The sequence below is a fragment of the Neovison vison genome, chromosome 8, assembly GCF_020171115.1.
Source record: "Neovison vison isolate M4711 chromosome 8, ASM_NN_V1, whole genome shotgun sequence".
Lineage (NCBI taxonomy): Eukaryota > Metazoa > Chordata > Mammalia > Carnivora > Mustelidae > Neogale > Neogale vison.
The window spans coordinates 109,904,296-109,930,940 of NC_058098.1; the positions used below are offsets into that span (position 1 = coordinate 109,904,296).

Consider the following 26,645-nt stretch of genomic DNA (forward strand, 5'->3'; position numbering starts at 1 on the left):
CTTGTAAAAAACTACCCAGGATGGTCACTTGTTTCTCACAGCAATGTGTGGAGATGATGTTTGTCCTTTTGTTCATTTGTCCGTCATTCATTCTTTCAGTCATTCAATCATTTCTCTAATAGCCCCGTGAAGAATAACCACCACAGTGTTAACCCGAATGGGCAGAAAGGTCCTCAAGTGACCCCCTCCTGTGGCTTAATACTTGGAGACCATCACTCACTAGCCTCCTCACACCTATGCAAGGACTGATTAAAGAATATTCTAAATTAATTGGAAGTTTGGGGTAAGAGTGCACGGAAACATTTTAAAATTCTAATTTTGGAGGCACCTGGGTGGCTCAGTCAGTTAAGCAACTGCCTTCAGCGTAAGTCATGATCCCAGCATCCTAGAATCGAGTGCCACATTGGGTTCCCTGCTCATTGGGGGTTCTGCTTCTCCCTCTCCCTCTTGAGTGCTCACTCCCTCCCTCTCACTCTTTCTCTAATAAATCTTTAAAAAAAATTAATATTATGCTTTTGGGGGCTTCATATATTATTTGTGTCTATATGGACTTCAAAAGGTCATGCATGCTCACTGTAAAATATTGCAACACTGCAGACACGCATAAGTCAGAGAGTGAGACTCTCCAATAGTTAGGAATGACCCTCCGACCCACGCTGGAGAAGGCGAATCCTCCCATTGCATGGACAGGAATAACATCACGTTCATCCATGCTACATGTGTATAGATGATGTGAATGGAAAGTTGCAGGAATCTTGTTTTGGATTTCAACTTTTTTCCTATGCATAATTAAGTGTATTTAAAATGCTTTAAAATAAATTATGAGTCACACCTCAGCGTTTCTTCACCAGTGAGATGAAACGGGAATGTGTCAAAATTGAGTTAAATCCATAATCTCTGTGGATGTGCTTTTGACTTGCACATAAGGAAAAGCAGGCGGGCAGAAGTGAGGCGGCTTCAGGCGCCATATTGACATTCACCACCGAGAAAAGGTCAGAGGAGGGAGTTGATGTCAGTATGGTCAGCCTGTCCTGTAATAAAGCTGTCCCAGCACCTGCAAACCTCAGAGGCCATTTCCCTTCCTTCGGGTGAGGAATGTGCCATCCTGACCCTCGACTCCTTCTGTGAAAAAACCCCACGCCTTAACAAAGCTTTAATTGTTTTTCAATAATATCGATACAAGCTAGATTTCAGGTTTCAAAGACAAAATTGCACACCAGATAGGGCTTTATTGGACACAAAGCCTAAGAGATGACAGCTGAGATTTCTAGTCTGCTCCACGAAAATTACCAAATAATTGCACGACAGGTGTCATCGTTCTGAAAAATCATAACATGTGTGTAGCTCTCCATTTTATTTTCCAATATTTTACCGGGGGTGGGGGCGGGGTGCTTATCTTCGGAGCTATCACTAACAGTTTTAAATGCTGGGAAAATGTTTCTCCTCTGCCTTCCTTTTTGCCAAAGAGAGGATAGAGAAAAGCCACAATAAAAAACACATGACACTATTATAGTCCATTTTCCACCAGGCAAACTACCTTAGAATGGGCAAAGTCCACAAGCACAAACATGTTTCCCCAGGGGAGAAACGTTCTCTAGTTTGCAGATTTGGCAGTAAAGGAAGAAACAGTAAAGTTTCTTCAGTAAAGGGGGAAAGCAGGGCTTCCTGGAGGCCTGTATTGTGGAGACACCCTCCCGATGGTAAAGCAGCGCAGAACGAATGCTCATTACTTGTATTTCTGCTTCCTACCGGCAACACCAAAGCCAGGTGGCATACGAGCCCTTCTGAACACAGGGAAGGATGGAAGAAATCAGGGAGAGGAGCCGGCAATGACCTCAACGACTGCAATGTCTACATGCTTTAACTCGGCCAGACCCACCGCACGTCAATTTTTAAAAAGCCAATTCTCGGAAAATTGGAGAACTAAAAAAAATTAAGAACTATTTCACATAGAGGCAGTTCCTATTTATATTCAGTACAAAGCAATTTAAAATTTATATTGGTCTTCCATCCACTCCGGAGTGCTCTCAGATTGCCGCCTGCCAGACCCCATTAGCACACGGTCCTCCTAAATGGAGACATGGCCCTGCAGCCTGATTCACCCAGAGCCAGACCAGCGTTTGCGCTCATTCGCAATCACTTGGCAATTGACAAGCTTCTCTGCCCCGGGAACTGTGGTCACTTCCCTTCCCAAGAGGACAGGGAACAACCCGAAGGGATCATGATATAAAGAAATATCATGCCTTGATGTTGGGTGGGATATGCAAATAAGAATGAGAATAGCTGGTTCAGGGCTGTCAGAGCGCTGGGTTTTATTTGAGAAATGAGACAAAATCTTCCTATGATCAGCCACTCCATGTGACATCCCAACCCACACTCTGCTACTGACATTTTACCTCCCACTGAACAGCCCGGCTGTTGTAACATTTTCAGGATTCTTAATTTATGTCTTGCAGGATCTAAAATCAGATGGCAGGAACTTTAGGAAAATAACCAATGTTGACAGGCACCTTTATACTTCAAGAAGCTGGTACACCTTAGTACTGCTAAAAGTTGGGGAATGTTCTCTGCTTTCGTTTTCCAATATATGTCCAGAGGACAGTAGAATGGAAGTGAAGAACTGTCCTAAATCATTTAATTCCTCTTTTCAGTCTAAACTCTATGAAAACCCTTTCCTTTCACCTAGTATCTGTTAGCAAGCTTATATCCCTTTCTTGGTATGAGTGATTTCAGCATTTTAAAGTTAATTAATTAAACTGTTAATTGATTGATTGATGAACTTAAATTAATCAAGAAAAGACTTCTACATATCATTAAGAGCTATGGAAAAGTGAAATGACAGGGCACCTCGGTGGCTCAGTGGGTTAAGCCTCTGCCTTCGGCTCAGGTCATGATCCTGGGGTCCTGGGACCGACCCCCACATTGGGCTCTCTGCTCAGCAGGGAACCTGCTTCCCCCCAACCCCCGCCTGCCTCTGCCTACTTGTGATCTCTGTCAAATAAATAAATTTTTTTTTAAAAAAAGAAAAAAAAGGTAAAATGACTAAAAGGTAAGATCAGCAAGTTAACATTTGTGTAAGCTTTATAAATTACTAACTGTTGATTCTCAGAACACTAGGGAGGGAAAGATAATGATGATGATTCCTACTTTATACAAGAGGCAAATGAAGCTCCGAAAATGGAAATGACAAGTTGCAGATCACTCAGCCTTGAAGAAACTGCAACTCAAATCCATACTGTATCTTTTTTTCTATTATAGGGCAATGTTGCTTTGTAAAAGCAGAGACTTTGGCTGGGCTGATCATATGAATATGCCTGAAACCTTTGCTCCTCCGAGTAGTGGCAATGCTAACACTTGGGGCTCTTGGGCTTACACCTGGCAAAGTCAGGATGCTGGTGTGTACCCTAGATCTGGAACACTCAGCCTTCAGCCTCTTCAGAATGAATTTATGTCTATTTCTCTATAATGTAGTGCTTAAGAGTACAGATTTTGAGCCAAATGACTAGCTCTGCTGCTAGGGGCTGACCTGGGCAAGGGACTTTTCTGGGCCTTTGATGAAGGTAATAAAGATGAAGATAGTAATAGCACTTGCCCCATAGACTTGTTGTAAAGATTAAATGAGTTTATTTGTGGGAAATACTATGTAAAAGTTAGTATCATCTATTGGTTTTCCACCTGCTTTCATAAATTCATCATAATATGCTTGTGAAAACCTCTAGTTTGATGATAAAACTAAGAAAAGCTGTGCTTCATCCCTGGAGGTAGGAAACTGGTTGGCTTCTTTCATACAGTACCTTGCACATAATAGAGGTACTGTACTAAAAAAAAAAAAGGTACTTAAAAAATACCTTCATTATTCTTATTTTTATTTGAGTAGAGTTGACACACAATATTATATTAGTTTCAGGTGCACAACATCACAATTGAAGAAGTTGGTATATTATGCTATGTTTACTGCAAGTGTAGCTACTGTCTGTTCCAAAAGATCACTATTGTAATATCATTGCTATATTCCTTATGCTGTGCCTTTTATTCCTGTGACTTAGGCATTCTGTAACTGGAATGCATTACTGTAACTGCAACTTCCACTCCTCTTTACCTATTTAGCCCATCCCCCCACCCCCACCTCTTCTCTCTGGCAACCACCAGTTTGTTCTCTTTCTTTATAGGTCTGATTCTGCTTTGTGTTTGCTTATTCAATTTTTAAGATTTTATTTATTTAATTTTTTAAAAGATTTTACTCATTTGTTTGAGAGAGAGAAAAAAGAGAGAGAGAGAAAGGCATGAGCAGGGGGAGCAGGCAGGCAGAGGGAGAAGCAGACTCCCTGCTGAGAAGGGAGCCAGATGTGGGGCTTGATCCCAGGACCCTGAGATCATGACCTGAGCTGAAGGCAGACGCTTAACCAACTGAGCCACACAGGAACCCTCAATTTTTTTTTATGAATGAAATCGTGTGGTATTTGTCTCTCTCAGTCTGATTTATTTCACTTAGCGTAATACCTTCTGGGTCCATCCATGAGGTCACAAATAGCAAGATCTCATTCTTTTTTATGGTTCTGTAATATTCCATTATATCCGTTTATCTACACACACACATACACACCACCATCTTCCTTATTTGTCTATTGATGGGACACTTAGGTTGCTTCCATATCTTGCATATTGTAAATAACGCTGCAATAAACAGGGGTGCACATATATCTTTATGAAACTGTTTTTGTTTTCTTTGGGTAATAATAATGGAATTATTAGTTCATGGGATATTTATAATTTTTAAAAGATTTTATTTATTTGCGAGAGAGAGAGCGAGAGAGCATAAAACCCAAGAAGTTATCTTTATATTCCTGGGGTGAATTCCTGTACTAAATAGCTCTCAGCAGAAGATTCCACATCTTATTTGCTCCCCCACTCCCAGGCTGATGGAGAAGCCTGGCCAATGGGTCCATACTCCGACTGAGTGACAGCGAGGCGCTTCACCAGGCGACCTACCGAGGGGAGGAAAGAAACCAGACTCTGCGCAAGTTTGCTCAATGAAGAGAAGCCTTCCACGCAAGGCCGAACTGGGTGACCCCTCAACTATAGCTCTCCACGCCCCTCCTCAGACCTCCTCCCCTGGCCCCGCCCCAGGCCCCGCCCCAGGAGCGCCCCACCAGGTCCTGACAAGTCCTTTCGCCTCTGGCCGGATTCGCAGGGAGCTTGCGCATTTCTTGCGGCGTCTCGGCATTGCCCGAATCAAAAAATGTGTGCGAGGCGGGGGCGGGAACTTCGTGCTTTCTACAGACTCCGCTACGTTGGCTTTCTGAGCTCTTCTAGAGGTGTTTTCTTTGCATTCTTGGTCCTGACACTCCGGCTTCTTGCTCCCTGATATGGCTGAAGAGGGCATGTTATAAATTAGGCGCTCTCTGGGCAGCCCGTCTCCTGGCGCAGGGTCCTTGGGCTGAGACTTCAGGCGACGGCAGGGAAGACAGGGTCCTTCTCTGGGGCAGTCGCGCAGGCAGCGGCTGCGGGAAGCCGGACACCGGGCGTCATGTATTACAAGTTTAGTGGCTTCACGCAGAAGTTGACCGGAACATGGGCTTCCGACGCCTATAGCCCGCAGGTACCGGTAGCGCCGGGCCGTCTCGGACAGAAGCGACCGCCCGAGCCTCTGCACTAGGAAGTCGTGAGGCCGGAGGCGGCTGGGATTTTTGCCTGCGGTTCGGTTTGGCTCGCCCCGCACGTCCCGGCCCCTCTCCACATCTGCTTGCGGCGGCCGTAGAGCCGCTCATTCTGTAGCTGCTTCCCCAGCCGGGCTGGTCCGGCGCGGAAGTTGGGCCTGCCACTTAGCTGGGGTCAAGGTGACCTCCGAGGTCGTTGCTTCTGGGTCGTGGGGTGACTTGTGGGGTCGGCGTGGCCCAGAGTGTGACCTGGCAAGAGTCTGAAGTTCAGCTTTGTCCTATTTAAGGAGGTGCCGCTTTTGGTCTCCGCAGTGGTCTACTGTTATCCCCATTTCTTAACCCAAAAAGCCGTATCAAAGCACGAGCTTGGAGAGCTGGGATGACAGCACCGAGGGAAGTCATAGGGGCCGGAGAGGCTGTATGATCAGAATTGGGGGACTTAATGGGATCTTTCAAATGTTCAATTGAATCTGGGCAATTACGTGCAACGACCTTAAACGCTTCTTAGCTATAAATCGTTGACTGCAGCTATTTGAGTCTAAAAAGTAATCTGATTTCACTCATTTTGTTGGTTGGAAATTTCGGACTCAGTTGTAGATTCTTAGTAAGAGCTAACATCCTGGCTTTACATTTTATTTTTATGACCTTTATCAGATTACTTAATTTTTTGTGAGCTTAGTTTCATCTAGGTCAGCTTTAGGACAGGTTAAATGAAGTGTCTTGTCACGTCATTAGTAGTCTTTGGCAGGTGGTTGGAACTGGCAGGTGATAGGTAGCTAATTCTTCAGAAGTTGAGTGCGAGATACCATCGTGTTCGTTCCTATCCTCAGAAGTGTGGGAACGGTTGGTGAAAAACGCAGTTGGTGAAATATTCAAGCTGGAATCGAATAGTAAGGATCCCAGGTGGGATGCTCTGTTGTTACCTCCTCCCTTCCTGGGGACACAGTAACTTGCCCAAGGGGGGATGATGTTTAAAGAGATTTCAGGGTCGCCTTGGTGGCTCAGTTGGTTAAGTGTCTGATTTCAGCTCAGGTCGTGATGTCGGGGTCCTGGGATCGAGTCCGGAATCGGGTTCCCTGCTCAGTGAGGAGTCTTCTCCCTCTCTCCACCCCACCCTTCCCGCTCATGTTCTTGCTCTCTGTCTTCCTCAAATAAAATCTTTTTAAAAAGCGATTTTAGTCTAAGATTAGATGTGCTGTTAATATTAACTAAAATAAGCGTGTCTGGGTGACTCAGTCATTTGAGGGTCTGGCTTCAGCTCAGGTCAAGATCTCAGGACCCTGGGATCCAGTCATCCAGCCCTGCTCTCTGCTCAGTAGGGTGACGGCTTCTCCCTTCCCCTCTGCCTGCTGCTCCCCCTGCTTGTGCTCTTTCTCTCTGTGTGTCAAATAAATAAAATCTCTAAAAAGAATTAAGATAGGGCAGGTTTTGGGGATTCGGGAGGCAGGGTCCAGGTTTATGAATGTTGAACTTGTGATGATGTCATGTCAGGTAGTAGCTGGATATAGGAGTATGGAATTTAATAGGTTTGGGTGTCTTCAGGCTATAGTTGGTAGTAGAAGCTGTGGTGGGGAGATCACCCAGGGAGCATATAGGGGAGAAAGGTGGGAATGTGATTAGACTATAGAAACATGAAGGGAGGGTAGAGGAGGAACATTTATCAAAAGAATAAACCAGGATTAGAAGGGAAACCAGTGTGGTGTCACTGAAGCCAAGTTGGTAATGAGCTCTAAAGAAGAAGTTGTCAACAGTGATTTATTTCTTTTGCAGATTACAGGGGAATAGCTATTTCTGTCATATTTATTTCTGTAGAAGAAGCTATTTTTCAGTGCACTGATACAAATGTTTCAGTTTAATGAGTTTTGACCAATGCATACACAGTAACCCATACCCCTCTTAAACATATAGGACATTCCATCACCCCTAGGAAGTTCCCTTCTCTATCCCTGTCCACCTTCCTCTTGTGACTCTTATAAATAAACTGTTTTTGCTGTTTTTGAATTTCACGTAAATGGAACCACACAGTACTCTTTTGTGTAGGGCCTTTTTTCCCCCATCAGTATTTTTGATGTTCATTCATGTTACATGTATTAGTAGCTCCTTTTATTGCTGTGTAGGATTTCATTGTGTGAGTATATCACAACTGATTTGTTTGTGGTTGTAGACGTTCTTTTATTTTTTACATATTTGTCAGAGAGCACAAGCAGGAGGAGAGGCAAGCAAAGGGAGAAACAGGCTCCCTGCTGAGCAAGGAGCTCCATCCAAACTTGATCCCCTGACCTGAGCTGAAGGCAGACACTTAACTGACTAAGCCACCCAGGCGGCCTGTAGATGTTTTTTAAATAGAATTTTAGCAAAATCTAGGTTTTGCGATTAGCAAGGAAGTAGAATTTTTGACTGAAACTAACATATATTGAAATTAAATTGGCTCCCAGAGCAGAGATTATCCTGAGATGCGTGTGGTACAGGTAGGGCATTCAGATTTCTAGTGCCTCTTAAATGGTATTTCTCTTGAGAATCTTCTTAGTTACTTAAGATTGTATTTCTCTTGAGAATCTTCTTAGTTACTTAAGATTTCTAACTCTGCCTTGAAAGAAGTGATGTGTAGGTTTTATATGTGCTTGTGTCAGGCATTCCCCAAACTCGGTGTTCTGGCTTTGGCAGTTAGGAGTACTTCAGTTTTTCCTTTCTTGGAAACATTAGCACCCTGTAAAATGTAGATGTTTACAACTTCCAGTGTTATGTAAAGTAAATAACCTAACATGCATTAAATAACCTGATATGGAAAAACTAGTTTCCTAACGATGATATAGGTAGATATTTATAAATCAACTTGATGGCAGGTAATTGTATTTTCCAGTGATTGATTGAAAAGCATTTTCTTTATCTTTTTGTGTCCTATGTCAAAGTAAATTGAGGCTAATAAACACGTGAAAAGAGGCTCAGCATCCGTTAGTGGTTAGGGAAATGCAAATCAAAACAACAGTGAGATATCACATCACACCTGCTAAAATCAAAAGATAGACAACAGGTGTTAGTGAGAATGTGGAGACACTGGAACCCTACTGTATTGCTGGTAGGAATGTAAAATGGTGCAGCCACTTTAGAAATAGTCTGGCAGTTTCTTAAAAAGGGAAACATTTCTACCTTATGACTCAGCAATTCTAGTCAAGAGGGCAGGATGACCTTCTAGGTAAAGGAAACTAAGAATGAAGGAGCGGAGGGGGCTGCAGGGGAATCATTGAGTAGTAAGTTTAGCTGTGGTAGGTGGAGATAGATCACGAAGGGTCTAGGATGATAGGGCTTACTTTAGTCAGCAACAGGAATTTACAAAGCATCTTGATGGAGAACGTTGTGGTAGAGTCTCGTCCAGAGGTTGAAACAAGAGCATACTTCTCACCTTCAGTTTCGTGGAAGGTGTATGATGGAGGAGCAAGTATCATGACAGAGCTATGCTTGGAAAGATAATATGACTGGGAGAAACCGCTACCAGGGATGTCTCTTAAACCCATACGGTAGTTCAGGGTCTTCCAAGTGGGAAAGGAGTCTGGGGAATAAGGATTTAGTGACCAGTGAGGGAGATTGTGGGGGATGAGAAAGGAGGACTCCAGGATGACTGGGTAATGAGAGGATGGTGGTGCTTTCCTTATGATAAACAGGGAACTCCTGAATAGGTTTGTGAGAAACTGGGTGAATTTTGGACCTGCGGAGTGTGATGTGTCCTGGAAACATGGAGGTGGTGATACCTTGCTGGCAGGTAGAAAGAACGAACTTGAGTTGCTGCAGACTGAAACTTGTTTCTAGTCCTAAATCAGAGTGAATTCAGATCAGTGCCCTGAAAAATTCTGTCATTTAAAATTTTTTTAAAAATTGTGTTTCTCTTATTTCTCCACTCTCCTCCTCCTCAAATCTAAAAGGTAGAAGAAGAGGGAAACTTGGGCCAGTCAACTTTGAAGGGAAAGAGATCAAGTTGACTTTTGTCTCTAAAAAATTTGGAGCAACTAGGGGCACCTGGCTGGCTCATTTGGTGAAGCATGCGACTCTTTGATCTTAGGGTTCTGAATTTGAGCCCTGCATTGGGTGTAGAGGTTACTTAAAAATAAAATATATATATTTTTAAATTTTATTTATTTCAGAGAGAACACAAGTGGGGGGAAAGGGACAGAAGGAGAAGCAGACTCCCCACTGAGTGGGGAGCGGAATATGGGCTTGATCCTAGGACCCCGGAATCATGACCAGAGCCGAAGGCAGACACTTTACCATCTGAGCCCTCCAGGTGCCCCTTAATAAAATCTTAAAAAATTTTTTTTGGAGCAACTAAATTATACTGGGAAGAATTCAACTGCTAAATGTTGTTGCTGTTGAATGGCTCTTAATTGTAGAGGTAGTGATTGTGTAAATAGCTCGGAGATTTGATATTAAAAAGCAAAACCTGTGATTTCCACTTGGTCTCCAGTCCACTATTTTAAGAACAGCATTCACTGGTTTTCTCATTTGTGGGAGGTGTGGGAGGCTCTGCCATCAACTGCTGATTTGATTTACATGACTTTAGTTCTGAAATATTTAAGTCTACGTTGTGGTGAAGCTATAGTTTATTTATACGTTCAACAGATATTTAAATGTGCTCTTCGCTTTTTTAAGTCTTGGGAAGTAAGAGCAGTGAACAAAACATGCCAAAATCCTGCCTTCGTGAGGCTTCCATTGCAGTAGGGGGAGACACAGTAAACAACGTAAAATTCAGTATGTTAGGTGCTTATAAGTGCTGTGGAGAAAAAAAAAGACCAGGAATGGGTGATAGGTTGTTAGGTGGGTAAGGGGGAGGACATGCAGTTTGAAAGGATGTCTTGGGAATGTCTTGCTGAGAAGGTGACACGGGGGCAAAGGCCTGAAGGAGGTGAGGATGCAGCCACGTGGATACCCAGAGAAGAGCATTCTGGGTAGAGGGAACAGTGCCTGGTGCCTGGGAGGTTTAGGGACTCGTCTAGGGGACTGGGGTAGAGAAAGGGGATGATGTAAGTGGTAGGGTGGTGGGGTTTGAGGGTTGCATCTCATGGTCCGGGAAGTCCCTGTAAGAACTTTGGGTTTTGCTCAGTGAGATAGGAGGCTTTTGGAGAGGTTTGCGCTCAGTAGTGACATCTGTAGTCACCGGTTGCTGCATGACAGTAGGTGTGGAAATGGAGGGTGAGCAGTTGGGAGGCTCTTGTAAAAATCCAGGGGTTTGGACCAGAGTGTGGATTGGTGGAGATGGGTGAGAAGTGGTCAGATGCTGAGTGTGCTTTGAAGGTAGAGCCAAAAGGATTTGGGTTGTGTAAGCTGTATTAAAAATGATTCTGGGCACATGGGTGGCTCAGTCCTTAAGCATCTGACTCTTGATTTCAGCTCAGGTCATGATCTCAGAGTTGTGAGATTGAGCCGTATAGGGCTTCCCGTACAGTGAATGAGATTTTCTTCCTGTTTCTCCCCATTCATGTGCGCACGCACGTGCACTTTCTCTCTCTCTCAAATAAATAAAGATTCCAAGGATTTGGGCCTGAGAACCTGGAAGGATGCTACTGTCAGTTATTGAGATGGGGGAGGCCCGTAATTCTATATTGGGACATCTGCAACCCTAGAAGGGGCATGGGGAAGGGATTTGCTCTAGATACCTTCCTGTAAATACAGCTTCCTGGTCAAGCCCACTCTTGGGAGCCCCAGTGTCAGTCTTGTCTAGCTGCCTTGAAACATTGGAAGCACTGACTGCTCTAAAATTCTTAGGAAATTGGGGTTCCTGGGGGGGGCTCAGTCATTAACCATCTGCCTTTGGCTCGGGTCATGATCCTAGGATCCTGGGGTCGAGCCCTGCATCTGTCTCCCTGTTCGGCAGGAAGCCTGCTTCTCCCTATTCCACCTCTGCTTGTATTAGTGCCCGCATGCGCACTCTGTCAAAGAAATAAATAAAATCTTTAAAAAAAAATTCTCAAGAAATTTAATGACAGATTGGTGAATATCCATTCCTTTTACTTGTGGGACCAGGACAGCTGAGTTATTGATTGTATGCTATAATAAAAATGGGTGAGTTTGAATCCATCTTTCATATGGAATCTCAGCTTTCTTTTAATTGTCTGTAATTGAGTGGGGGGCACCTGGGTGGCCCATTTGGTTAAGTGTCTGCCTTTGGCCTGGGCCATGATCTCAGAGTCCCAGGATTGAGACCCTGCATCAGTCTCCCCGCTCAGTGAGGAGTCTGCTTCTCCCTCTGACTGTCCCCCCTCATGCTTTCTCTCTCTCTCTCTCAAATAGTCTTTAAAAAAAAATCATCTGTAACATGGGATGATAATACCTCATTTACAGGGTTAATGTGAAGAGTAAATGTATTTATGAAGATTATGGAGGGTCCTGAAAAGAAATGCTTATTATAAATGAAAACAGAATGTAGATTTTTTTTTTTTTAAAGATTTTATCCACTTATTTGACAGCATAAGCAAGGGGAGTGACAGGCATAGGGAGAAGCAGCCTCCCCACTGAGCAGAGAGTCTGATGCTTAACTAACTGAGCCACCCAGGTGACCCTAGAGTGTAGAATTTTATACCTGACTGTAAAGATGTTAAAATATGAAAAAAAGATTAGAGGAGAATATACAATTTATAATAGTTAATGGTATAAGATACTTAGATTATTGGTAACTTTAAAATTGCATATTCTAAACTTTTACAGTATTATAAGTGGAAATACGGAGTTATTTCAAACCATGAGGATGATTGATACTCTTCATATGATACTGTTCAAAAACTGCTGTAGTTTTCAGTCACTTGATAGGTGAACAAACACTGAGCGATTAGGTATAATCCTTTCTAAAAATGCTCTCACATTAGTTCTGTCAAAACAAGAATTTGACTTCAAACCATTTTCAGAGCTGCTTAGTAGAAAAAGTATTTAAATTTTTGCATTCAAAGGGAAATGATTCTTATAAGAGAAAATACAAAGCTCACAGAATAAAGGAGTGTTTTAAATTCTTCAGTTCAAAGAGCAGTCTTTCTAATGTTCTTACCTTGGTAGTTAGGGCCTCCCGTCCCATCTCTAACTCCTTCTGAATCTGAGTGTATTATGTACTAAATTTAGACTAGCAGCTTACTCACAAAACTTTCTTTTTAAATCACTTGTTGTCTTTAAGCAACAGTTGAGAAAGGGTAGTAGGGGCAGGTAGTAGAATACTTAAAAACCCAAGGCCTGACTGTCGACACTAGACACCATTCTTTTTGCAATGCGATCTTAGGCAAGTTGCCCTCTCTGATCTAGTTTTCTTCTCTGTAAAATGGGTATAGTAACATCTTGGTAGGGTTGCTGGCAGGATTAAATGAGATGATGTTTGTCCAATACTTGACAGGATGTCAGGCATATAACAAAGTCTGAGTACATAGTCAGTGGCTTTTATTTCAGAACATTAATATCCATAATGGCAGGGATTGTGTCTGTCCTAGTCATCGTGCATTTTCAGTATAGAGTAAGTGCTCAGTCATATATGCTGAGTGAGGGGATGCAGTGCAGAAAAGTCCGTAGTTCATGCCCATTCATGGGACTGTGTCAAAGAAATAGAAATGATTGTTTATTTTGTGGGGGGAGGTTAATTGAAATATAGTTGATTTACAATATTTTATTATATTTCAGGTGTATAACATAGTAATTCTATAATTATATACATTACAAAATGCTCACCACTGTAAGTATACTTAATCATCTGTCACCTTACAGCATTATTGACTATATTCTGTATGGTGTACTTTTTATCCTCCTGACTTACTTATTTTACAACTGGAAGTTGTATATTTTAATTTCCTTCACCTCCTTCCCTTATCCTCCCACCCTCTCCCCTCTGGGCCACCAGTTCTCTGTATTTATGGGTCTATTTCTTTTTTTTTTTCCTTTTAGGTTTTTTTTTTTTTTTTAAGATTTTATTTATTTGACAGACAGAGATCATAAGCAGGCGGAGAGAGGAAGGGAAGCAGGCTCCCCGCTGAGCAGAGAGCCCCATGCAGGACTTGATCCCAGGACCCTGGGATCATGACCTGAGCCAAAAGCAGAGGCTTTAACTCACTGAGCCACCCAGGCGCCCTCTTTCTATTTTTTGTTTTATTTTATAGATTCCACACATAAGTGAGTTATTAATGGTATTTGTTTTTTCTGTCTTGTTTCACTTAGCATAATATCCTCTAGGTCCATGCAAATTGTTGCCAGTGGCAATATCTTATTTTCGTGGCTGAGTTTTACTCCATTATGTGTGTGTGTGTACACATACACCACATCTTCTTTATCCATTCATCTATCAATATACACTTAATAGTGCTTCTGTATCTTGGCTATTGTAAATAAATCTGCAGTAAACATAAGGGTGCACATCTTCTTGCATTGATATTTTTGTTTTCTTTGGGTAAATACCCAGAAGCAGAATTACTGGTTTGTTTGTGTTTGTTTTTTAAAATTACTGATTTGTATGGTATTTGTATTTTTTAAATTTTTTGAGGAATCTCCATACAAGTCGCACCAGTTTATATTCCCATGAACAATGGGTGAGAGTTGCCTTTTCTCTCTATCCTCTATACCCTTGTTATTTCTTCACTTTTTTTTTTTTTTAAAGATTTTATTTATTTATTTGACAGAGAGAGATCACAGGCAGGCCAAGAGGCAGGCAGAGAGAGAGGAGGAAGCAGGTTCCCTGCTGAGCAGAGAGCCGGATGCAGGGCTCGATCCCAGGACTCAGATCATGACCTGTGCTGAAGGGAGCGGCTTAACCCACTGAGCCACCCAGGCGCCCCTATTTCTTCACTTCTTGATACTAACTATCCTTGGTTTTGATTTGCATTTCCCTGACACTTAGTGATGTTGAACATCTCTTCATGTGTCTGTTGGCCATCTGTAAGTCTGCTTTGGAAAACAAGTGTTCAAATCCTTTGTACATTTTTTTTTTTTTGGTATTGAGTTGTATAAGTTCTTTATATATTTTGTATATTAACCTATTATTAGATATATCATTTGCACATAATCTTCTCCTAGTCAGTTGGTTGCCTTTTTGTTTTGTTGGTTTCCTTCACTGTGCAAAAGATTTAAAAAAAAAAAATTTTTTTTTAAGATTTTATTTACTTATTTGGCAGACAGAGATCACAAGTAGGCAGAGAGGGGGGAAGCAGGTTCCCTGCAGAGCAGAGAACCCGATGTGGGGATCTATCCCAGGACCCTGGGATCATGACCTGAGCCGAAGGCAGAGGCTTTAACCCACTGAGCCACCCAGGCGCCCCTGTGCAAAAGATTTTTTTAGTTTGCTATAGTCCCAGTTGTTTATTTTTGCTTTTGTTTTCCTTAGCTGAAGAGACTGATTCAGAAAAATGTTGTTAAGGCTGATAACTAAGAGGTTATGTATGTTTTTAGGAGTTTATGATTTCAGGTCTTACATTTGGGTTTTAATTCATTTGGAATTTATTTTTTGTGGGGTTTTGGGGTTTTTTTGTTTTCAAATGATCCTTTAGTGAATTATTTTCCTTTGTGTTTCTTTTTTTCTTTTAAGATTTTATTTATTCATTTGACAGAGACGCACAGAGAGAGGGAACACAAGCAGGGGTAGTGGAGGAGAGAGAAGGGTTCCTGCCAAGCAGGTAGCCTGATGCGGGGCTCAATCCCAGGATCCTGGGATCATGACCCGAGTTGAAGGCAAACCCTCAACTGACTGAGCCACCCAGGCGCCCTCCTTTTTAGTTCTTAACTAGCTGGGTGTTCCACTGCACCACTATTAATGTCATCTATGATGTCATGAGGGTGGTGGCCATCAATATTGCAGCCCAAAGACTGGGCAGTACCCACGATCTCTTTAATGGTTCCAGAGGGTTCTGTGATTGGTGCCACATCTGTCAGGCAATGTTGACAATCTCATCAAAAGTCTCATTTCCACTGTGCTTAATGTTTTTCTGCTTCTGTCTCTTGGCTCTTCTTTGAGGGCTTTGATAATCAGGGCAGAGGCAGAAGGTACTATTTAATTCTGGGCCTAATTTGAATGATCACTTTCTCTGTAATCCCCAGACCCTTCCAGTCACCAGTTGCCTTGGCAATGTCACCAGCCTTTTTTGGAGGCAGACCCAGGGGGCCAGTCTTTGAGGCCAGGGGCCAGGGGCTGATGCGGCACCAACGTCCCCACTGGTGCTCCTTAAGTATATGGTACAGCTTTGATCTTGTTAGGGTCAAACTTAGGTGGCATGTTGGAGGTGGCTGGTGTTGGATGAACCCTGATTCCGGACGGCCCGAGACAGTTCCACCTTTGTCTCCTCCTTTATCCAAAGCCCAAAGCTCCTTTTATTTTTATTTATTTATTTATTTGACACAGAGAGAGAAAGATCGCAAGTAGGCAGATAGAGAGAGAGGAAGGGAAGCAGGCTCTCTGCTGAGCAGAGAGCCCGATGCGGGGCTCCATCCCAGGACCCTGGAATCAGAACCTGAGCTGAAGGCAGAGGATAACCCACTGAGCCACTCAGGCGCCCCCAAAGCTCCTTTTTAAAAAAAACTTTTTTAAAAAGTAATCTCTGTACTCAACATGGGACTTGAACTCAGAACCCTGAGATCAAAAGTCACACGCTCTGCTGACTCAGCCAGCCAGGTGCCCTGAGTTTCGTTTATTGTGTGTGTGTGTGTGTGTATGTCTTATTTTAATTAAGTAATTTAGAGAGAAAGCAATGGGTGGGAGGGGAAGGAGAGAGATCTAGAGGAGACTCCACACTGAACGCAGAGCCTGATATGGGGCTGGATCCCACAACTGCAAGTTCCTGACCTGAGCCAAAACCAAGAGTTGGATGCTCAGTGACTGAGCCACCCAGCACTTCCGGTTTCATTCTTCTGCATGTAGTTGTCCAGTTCTACCAGCACCATTTATTGAGGAGATTGTCTTTTCCCCATTGGCTATTTTTGTTTCCTTTCTTGTAGATTAATTGATCATAAAAATAATGGTTTTATTTCTGGGCTCTCTGTTCCATTGATCTCTGTTTTTGTGCTAGTACTGTACTGTTTCAATTATTATAGTTTTTGGTATATCTTGAAGTCTGGGATTGGGATACCCTCAGCCTTGTTCTTTTTCAAGATTGCTTTGGCTCTCTGGGACCTTTGATTCCGTACAGATTTTAGGATTCTTTTTCTTATTTTGTGAAAAATGCTGTTGGTATTTGATAGGGATTGTATTGAATCTGTTGGCTGCTTTGGGTAGTGAATGTTTTAACAATATTAATTCTTCCAGTTAATGAGTGTGGTGTATCTTTCCATTTATTTGTGTCTCCGGTTTCTTTCATTATTGTCTTAATAGTTTTCAGAGTACAGGTTTTTCACCTCCTTGGTTAAATTTATTCCTTCGGTATTTCATTCTTTTTTTTTTTTTTTTTAAAGATTTTATTTATTTATTTGACAGAGAGAAATCACAAGTAGATGGAGAGGCAGGCAGAGAGAGAGGGAAGCAGGCTCCCCACTGAGCAGAGAGCCCGATGCGGGACTTGATCCCAGGACCCTGAGATCATGACCTGAGCCGAAGGCAGCGGCTTAACCCACTGAGCCACCCAGGTGTCCGGTATTTCATTCTTTTTGTAGTTGTAAATGGGGTTGTTTTCTGAATTTCTCCTTTTCCTACTTCACTATTAGCATATCGAAATGCAACAGGTTTTTGTATATTTTGTATCCTGCGACTTTACCGAATTCATGTATTCTAATAATTTTTTGGTGGAGTCTTTAGGTTTGTTTTTTTTTTTAAAGATTTTATTTATATATTTGACAGACAGAGATCACGAGTAGGCAGAGAGGCAGAGAGAGAGGGAGAAGCAGGCTCCCTGCCGAGCAGAGAGCCCGATTCGGGGCTCGATCCCAGGACCCTGAGATCATTACTGGAGCTAAAGGCAGAAACTTAACCCACCGAGCCACCCAGGTGCCCCTTTAGGGTTTTTTTTATATGTATCATGTCGGCTGGAAATACTGAAAGTTTACTTATTATCGAGGATGCCCTTTATTTCTTTTTTTTTTTAGTCTGATTGCTGTGGCTAGGACTTCCATTACTGTGTTGAGTAAGAGTGGGGAGAAGGGACATCCTTGTTTTGTTACTTTTGATCTTAGATAAAAAGTTTTCACTTTTCACCATTGAGTATGATGTTAGCTGGTGGATTTATCATATATGGTCTTTATTATATTGAGGTATATTCCTTCTAAACCCACTTTGTTGAGACTTTTTATCATAAATGGATGTTGAATTTTGTGAAATATTTTTCCTTCATTTGTTGAGGTGATCGTGTGATTTTTATCCTCATTTTGTTAATGTATATCCTGTTGATTGATTTGTGAATATTGAACCATTCTTGCATCCTGGAATAAGTCCCGCTTGATCGTGGTTTGATCTTTTTAATGTATTGTTGAATTCAGTTTGCTAAATTGAGTATTGCTAATTGTTGAGTATTTTTTGCATTTGTGTTCATCAGAGCTGTCATTTTCTTTTTTTATTTGGTTTTTAGTATCAGGGTAATGCTGGTCTTGTAGAATGAATTTGGAAGAATTTCTTCCTCTTCTAGTTTTTTGAATCCTTTTGAGAATGACAGGTATTAACTCTTCTTTAAATGTTTGATAGGAGGTATTAACTATGAAGTCATGTAGACCTGGATGTTTATTTGTTGGGAGGGTTTTTTTTTTTTTTTTTTAAGATTTTATTTATTTATTTGACAGACAGAGAGGGAACACAAACGGGGAGAGGGAGAAGCAGGCTTCTTGCTGATCAGAGAGCCTGGTGTGGTTCTCTATCCCAGGACTCCAGGATCATGGCCCATGCCGAAGGAAGACGCTTCACGGTTGAGCCACCCAGGCGCCCCTGTTGGGAGTTTTTTGATTACAGATGCACTTTTTCTACTAGTAATTGGGTCTGCTCAGATTCGCTATTTCTTCCCGGTTCAGTCTTTGAAGATTGCGTGTTTCTAGAAATTTATCCATTTCTTCTATGTTGTTCAACCTGTTGGCATATACTTTTCATAGTAGTCTCTTACAATCCTTTGTATTTCTGTGGTATTAGTTGCAACTTGTTTTTAATTTGCGATTTTGTTTGAGCTCTTTTTTTCTTAATAAGTCTGCTAAAGGTTTATCAATTTTGTTTATCTTTTTGAAGAACCAGTTCTTAGTTTCATTTTTTTAAGGCTCCATTTAATTGATTTCTACATAATCTTTGTTATTTCTTTCTTTCTACTAACTTTGCTCTCCATTTTTTTTCTTGTTCCTATGGGTGTAAAGTTAGGGTTGTTGAGATTGTGTTAAGGTTGTTGAGATTGTTCTTATTTCTTGAGGTAGGCCTGTATTACTTTAAACTTCCTTTTAGGACTGCTTTTGTTGCATCCCAAAGATTTTGAACCATTGTTTCCATTTTCATTTCTCTGTGTATCTTTAAAATTTCCTCTTTGTGGGGCGCCTGGGTGGCTCAGTGGTTAAAGCCTCTGCCTTTGGCTCAGGTCATGATCCCCAGGGTCTTGGGATAGAGCCCCGCATGAGGCTCTCTGCTCAGTGGGGAACCTGCTTCCTCCTCTCTCTCTGTCTCTCTGCCTGCCTCTCCTGCCTACTTGTGATCTCTGTCAAATAAATAAATAAAGTCTTGAAAAAAAAAAAATTTCCTCTTCGAGTTCTTCCTTGATCCATGGATTGTTTAAGAGCATTTTGTTTAGCCTCCCATGTGTTTGTGGTCTTTTCCAGGTTTTTTTCTTTCTTTTTTTTTTTTTGCTGTAATTGAGTTCTAGGTTCATAGTGCTGTGAACGGAGAAGATGCTGCATCTTAAATTTATTGAGACTTGTTTTGTGGCCTAACATGTAATCTGTCCTGGAGAATGTTCCAGATGCACTTGAAAAGTATATATATTCTGCTGCTCATGGATGGACTGTTCTGTACATAGCTAGGTCTATCTGGTCTGATGTTATTTAAAGCCACTGTTACCTTATTGATTTTATGTCTGGATTCTCTATCCATTGATATAAGTGGGGTGTTAAAGCCTCCCACTATTATTGTATTACTGTCAGTTTCTCCCTTTGTGTCTGTTAATATTTGCTTTGTATATTTAGGTGCTTCTGTGTTGGGTGCATAGATATTTATAGTTGTTGTAACCTCTTGTTGGATTATTCCCTTTATATAGTGCCCTTCTTTGTTTCTTGTTACAGTCTTTGTTTTAAAGACCAATTTGTCTAATAAAAGTTTTTACTATCCCAACTTTCTTATTACTTCCATTTGTGTGGAATATTTTTCTTTATATCCCTTCACTTTCAGTCTGTACCTATCTTTAGGTCTGAAGAGAGCCTCTTAATAGGCAACATATAGATGGCCCTTGTTTTTTATTCTTTGAATCACCCTTGCCTTTTTTTTTTTTAAGATTTTTAAAATTTTTATTTGTCAGAGCGAGTGCACAAGAGTGCACAAACGGGAGAGTCACAGGCAGAGGGAGAAGCCGGCTACCCACTGAACAAGGAACCTGATGTGGGACCGATTCCATTACCCTGGGATCATGACATGAGCCAAAGGCAGACAGAGACCCAATGACTGAGCCACCCAGGTGTCCCTGAATTACCCTTGTCTTTTGATTGGAGCATTTTGACCATTTACTTACTTACTTAATTAATTTATTAAATAGGGTCCACACCTAGCCCGGAGCCCAGTGTGGGCCTCAAACTCATGACCCTAAGATCAAGACCTGAGCTGAGATCAAGAGTTGAATGCATAACTCACTGAGCCACTCAAGTGCCCCATTTTTTTTAAAGACGATTTACATTTAAAGTAATAATGTACAGGTGACATTTTGTTAATTGCTTTCTGGTGGTTTTTGTCATTTTTTTCTCCTCTCTTCCCTTGTAATTGATGACTTGTGTTTTTCTAGGATTCCTTTCTATTTTCTTGTGGATTTATTATAAGTTTTTGGTTTCTGGTTAGCTCAAGTTTCATATGTAGCATCTTAAGGATATAGAAGTCTATATTAAGCTTATGGTTGCTTAAGTTCAAACACATTCTAAAATCCCTGTTAAATCCTCCTCATGTATGTATATGTATATGATGTCATATTTACATCTTTATTTTGTGACTCTCAACAAATTTTATAGGTAATTGATTTTACTCATGTTTTAACTTTCATACTAGTTTTATAAGTGATTGATTTATTATCTTTATTATATGTTTGCTTTTACCAGTGAAATTTTTTTGTTTTGTAATTTTCTTCTAGCTACGGCCTTTTCTTTTTGGCTAAAAGTCCCTTTAACGTTTCTTCTGATTTGTGTTGTGCTGGGGCAGCCTTGGTGGGATGTTTGGAGCTGAGGCAGGTGGGTGTGGTGGAGGATTCCTCAGGCGGCTACAGCGGCTGCAGCGGGGTTCGGGGCTGCAGGCCGGCTCGCGTGCCGGCTCCCATCTGCACCATTAGGGCAGAGGGGGAATGTAAACAGTGGTGCTTGCTAGCCCCTTCTAACCAGAGACAGAGTTCCAGCAGTTCTCCCACCATTTAGCAGTTGTTCTAGCATTAGTATATGAGGTTTTCTTCACTTATAGTCTGTTTGCCTTTTATTTTATTTTACTTTTTTAAGATTTTATTTACTTGTGAGAAAGAGAGTGAGAGAGCACGACAGGGAGGAGGGTCAGAGGGAGAAGCTGACTCCTGGCTGAGCAGGGAGCCCTACCAGGGACTCCATCCTGGAACTCCAGGATTATGACCTGAGCCAAAGGCAGTCGCTTAAACCAATTGAACTACCCAGGCACCCTCTATTTGCCTTTTAAACTGATTGGGTTTTTTTTTTTTTTGCCCTGCCCCCAGGCTGGGTGAATCTGTGTGTGGGCCTCCCAGTGCTGTCCCTCTCCACTGCAGTTCTAGCATCCGGTGCGGTTCCTGTTGTTACCATGTCTGTTTCCTGCCATTCCCTGTGTGGTCCCTCTATCCTTTGCTATGCAGAAGCTGTTCAGTCAGCCTTCAGTTCTTCTTCAGACGGAATTACTTTCTGTGTGTAGGTGTAGATTTTGTGTATTCCTGGAGGAAGTGAGTTCAGGGTCTTTCTGTGCTGCTCTCTTGGACCGGAACAAGTTTGCTTTAATGCCTTTTAGTTGCCCTGTTGATCTTAATGCTTGCCTGGTGGGAGTATCATTGAAGCTTTCAATATATGATTTTTAGACTAGGTCTTGTCAGTTATAAGTAAGTTTTTATGTCTTTGAGGAGATTAAGGACCAGGGGTCTGACAATTCTGTTAATTTGAGCAAAGGATTTTCTCTCTCATCTGTAAAATGAAAGAGGCTGAGCTTGAACTCTGCTTCCTAACTTTAAATTTTATTTTTTCTAGATAGAATATAAAAGGATGCAATTTTATTGGTTTGTAACTCTTAGGTCCTATCTTTTTGAATTTAATATAAAAGGATGCAATTTTATTGGTTTATAACTCTTAGCTCCTCTCTTAGTCTCCAGGTTATTTTGGAGAACCATCTATAAGCCTGCCACTGTGGCTTTACTCCATCAGACAGAAAACCAGAGTTCCCCTGAGGTACTTCTTTTTTGTTTTAATAGCTTTATCAAGATACAATTCACATCCCATACATTCAGTCATTTAAAGGGTATAACTCAGTAGTTTTTAGTGTCTTGATGGATATTGTGCAACCATTACCACATTAATTTTAGAGCATTTTTGTCACTTCCAGAAGAAACCTATACCCTGCAGTTATTACCCCCCTGTTGGTCACCTCCCAGCCCTATGCTGATCTACTTTCTGTCTGTGTAGATTTTCCTATTCTGGACTTGCATATGAATGGGCTCATAGAAGATCTGGTCTTTTTGACTAGCTTCTCTTACTCGGCATGTTTTTAAGGGTTATCCTTGTAGCCTGTGACAGTACTTCATTTATCTCCCCCTTTAGGTTCTTTTTAAGCCTGTGTTCCTGTCTGTGTGGCCCAGGGAGCTGCTAATGGCAGACTTGTGTTGACCCCCAGTGTCACTGAGTGGATATTGCAGACTGTGTGCTGTGTGCCCGCGGCAGGTGTGCCGCTTTAGGCACACAGTGTCTCCTGCCGTCTTTTCAGGGCTAGATCCCAGTGCTTTTAGATACATGTCACAGATGAGAACACTGAATTTCCTTTATTTTTACTGTGTCTGTTTAACTTACAGGTTTATTAATGCCAAAAGGTTCAGTTACTCTAATTGTTTTGTTTTCTGGTCCTGAAAGACAGGTCTCTTCCCATTACAGGCTCCTCCAGATTGAGAGTTTTTTTACTGTGTGTCTGCACACTTTCTGCTGTCTACTCTGGAGTTAGAGAGAACATGTTAGTACATTAGCTCACCCAGAGGAGAAAAGAGACAGCTGGGTCTCTTTGGAAATCTAACCAAAAGTTCATAAAGATTTAAAACGATTTACTGATTTGATAGGAAGATAGACATAATAGTTATTTCTGGAAGCCCAGATTGGGTTTTTGTGGTTGTTTGCTTCCCCTTCTCCCCCACCCCTATCTAAATGGCAGGGAATTCTTCTCGATGGGGTTTGCTGTGGGAAAATGGACTAAGGTATTTTGTTGAAAGTTTAAGGACTTTAAATCTTAAAATTAAAGGCCTTGTAATGCGGACTCAGAGAGCCTTTCCTTCCTTCTTGTGTGGTTGAATTACTGCCTCCAGGATTCCAGACAGCCTGCTTGTTGAAAGGTTGTTCATAAGCCCAGGCATGCTTTCAACTTGACATTTTCCTTTTTCCTACAGGGATTAAGGCCTTTGGTTTCCACAGAAGCACCACCTATCATATTTGCCACACCAACCAAACTGAGTTCTGACTTTCCTGTATATGATTATGCTGGGAAAAACAAAGTTCCCGAGCTGCAGAAGTTTTTCCAGGTGAGAGAAGACACTAGAACGGACACTAGAGAATAAGCTCTTATTTCGGCCATGAGTTTTCTTCTAGTTATTTTTTGCTTGCTTGATATTAAAATTCATTGCACTATTAGAAGTAGGGGAGGCTCTCTTGGGTTTGCTGATCACCAGAGAGAAGCCAGAATTGCATTTTAGAATGTTATTAACGATAATCTACATACAGATAACCGAGAGGTCAGTGACCCTGCATCTCAGGTGCTGTGGGGGCGGCACTGCGCTCCTCCTGTTGCAGCCTCAGAAATGTACGCAGATTCACGACCGGTTTGGGGACTTTTGGTCAGTTGAATCCCTTTTTATCCAATAAGTAAGACTTGATTGGGCAACTGGGATCTTGAGTTACTATGGGGGAGGGAGTTTGGAGACTGCAGAATAATGGATTCAGCATTTTTAAACAAGGGTTTAACAGCTTACTGGAAAGAAGCTGCATACAAAATGGACTAGAGCGTATTAATTGACCCGGTGTGCTCAGACATCACTGGCTAACGATCAGAGGTCAGACTAAATGTAGGGCATTTCTTGTGCCTGTGGTCATTTGTGGATTACCTGTGCATTTAAAAGAAATCCACCAATGCTGTTTTCCTAATTGAGCAAGATACAGTAAATTATTTTGAAACGTGGAATTTGTTGCATGTGTGTTCCTGAGGCTCCGTTTTGGAGAATGGCTTTGGCCTTACAGGCTGTGGCTGAGTTTATAAGAAAACGTATCCCGCTCTTTCTGTCCACATTCTAATGGATTAGGGCTTTTTCCACTGCAGTGTGTTGATGGATTAGTTCTAAAGTAGAGACATTTGTTCTTTATTAGCCTAAACTGTAAAATCTTTTTATTATTAACCATGTCCTTGATAATTCTTGCTTTCCAGAAATCCGATGGTGTGCCCATCCACCTGAAACGAGGCCTGCCTGACCAAATGCTTTACCGGACCACCATGGCGCTGACGCTGGGGGGGACCATCTACTGCCTGATTGCGCTCTACATGGCTTCGCAGCCCAGAAACAAATGACTTTAGGCTGCAGAGGACTGGTTTGCTTTTTGGCATAAACCCTTTGAATTTTCATTTTTCACTGCTCTGTAAACATTTTCTTTTTTACTTGAATGGTTTACTTAACATTTTCCCAGAGAAATAGGAAGATATTAAGGCAGTATTTTGGTTTATGAAATGCACATGGTCTGTCAGAGCTCATTGGACAGTTAAAACTATTGCTTAAAGAAATACTGCTGCTCCTTGGGCTCCTGATTTCCCTGGAGGTTCTAGAGGGAGGCTGCACACAGGCTCATCGACAGCAGTCTGTGCCGAGGTCCTTAGGGACTCAGAGTGGTGTTTTTGAGCATGGGGTACAGAGGCCTTTCTGGATTTGGATGTGATTGAGGAAGGAAGAGAGAAACCAAGGCGAGGAGTATGGAACGGAGGTTTATGCTAGTAGACACCTTGGGGGTTTTTCCTTCTTGCAGTAAAATGTTAAAAATTATTTGCAGCCTGACTCTGTTCATTGGACAGTTTGTTTCCAAGGGTTATATGCCTCACCTCAGATCTTTAGTGAAATTTTATGTGTAATTGTTTGTATTTATTCCACCTCGGGAACAGAAGACGCCTGTTTAGTGTTGCACTGTAGACCGGTGTGTTTTATTAATGCAGCTGTGACACAGTCTCCTTTACCTTTTCAAAATGTTATGGCTTTAAATTATGACTTATTTTGATTGTGGAATAAATACATGAATGAAAAATCTCAATTTTGAAGTCCTTTTGAATGACCTTTCAGACTACTTTCAGGATACCAGAGGCATCTTTTTTTTTTTTTTTTTTTAAAGATTTTCTTTATTTGACAGAGATCACAAGTAAGCAGAGAGGCAGGCAGAGAAGCAGGGGAAGCAGGCTCCCTGCTGAGCAGAGAGCCCGATGTGAGGCTCGATCCCAGGACCTAAGATCATGACCTGAGCCAAAGGCAGAGGCTTAACCCACTGAGCCATCCAGGTGCCCCTACCAGAGGCATCTTAAACCCGAGTCTCATTTCTTTCTTTTTAGTTAGACACCATATAGTCTTTACAGAATGGTTCCTCAAAGTCATGTAATAGGCTAATGGCATATTGATGATTATCATATGGTTCCTTTTAAGAAAGCAGCTCGCCCCTTAGTGAAATGTGCCTGTAATACACAGTCCATTTAGACATTAATTTCCTGTGCTGTCACATTGGTAGACTTCACATCCGTATGTTCTATGAATGCTGAGAAAAGGTGGGATTTTATTATATATAAAGTGGTAGTCTGTGTCTTGCCATAGCAAGGAATGGTGACCTTTTGCTGAGGGTAAAATAAACACCCAGCAGCATCCTCACAGGCTGGCAGGCTCTTACTTGTCTGTACAGATCTAAACTTTATTCTTCTCTGGTATTTCCTCCAAGTTTTTATTTTAAAAAACTTCAGACTACAGAAGGATGATAAGAGGAGCACAGTACACACCTGTGTACTGTGTGTACCTTCACCAAGCAATAGATTTGCGTTTTCTTGTTCCCTTACAAGCGCAGGCACATATAATGAATGTCTGTAAACGCACATTTGTTCTTTGCTGAATCAATTAAGATTAAGCTATGGAATTATGATAATTCAGCCATAAAAACTGTAGGCAGTACCTTTAAGAATAAGGACATTTTCCTTTGTAACCGTAATACAGTTGTCACACTCCATTTAACATTGATAACAATACTATGCAATATATATTCTGTATTTAAATTTCCCCAGGCATCTCAACAATGTGTCCTTTATAGTTGTGTTTTTTAAAATAACAGCCTTAATTGGAATATAATTCACACACCATAGAACTCACCTATTTCATTTTATCTTTTTTTTTAAATTATTTATTTTAGGGAGAGTGTGTACGCATGGGTGAGGAAGGGCAGAGGGAGAGGGACAGAGCAGCTCAAGCAGACTCCCTGCTGAGTGCAGAGCCCCCATTCGGGGCTCCATCTCCCCACCCTGAGATGTTGACCCAAGCTGAACTTGACAGTCAGACGTTCAACTGACGTAGCCCCTCCAGGTGCCCCTACAATGCATCTATTTAAAGTGTATAATTCAGTGGTTCTTACTGTATACAGAGTTGTGCAACCATC

At 41.7% G+C, this 26,645-nt stretch overlaps 1 protein-coding gene across 1 annotated transcript; it reads left to right on the forward strand.

Annotated features, from left to right (window-relative positions):
* Positions 1-5,344: 5,344 nt before the first annotated feature.
* On the forward strand, positions 5,345-25,271 carry LOC122915125 (cytochrome c oxidase subunit 7A-related protein, mitochondrial). The gene is made up of 3 exons (XM_044261674.1): positions 5,345-5,599; positions 23,375-23,506; positions 24,403-25,271. Exons 1-3 carry the CDS (start codon positions 5,528-5,530, stop codon positions 24,541-24,543), a joined length of 345 nt encoding a protein of 114 aa, XP_044117609.1. The 5' UTR covers positions 5,345-5,527; the 3' UTR covers positions 24,544-25,271.
* Positions 25,272-26,645: the final 1,374 nt, after the last annotated feature.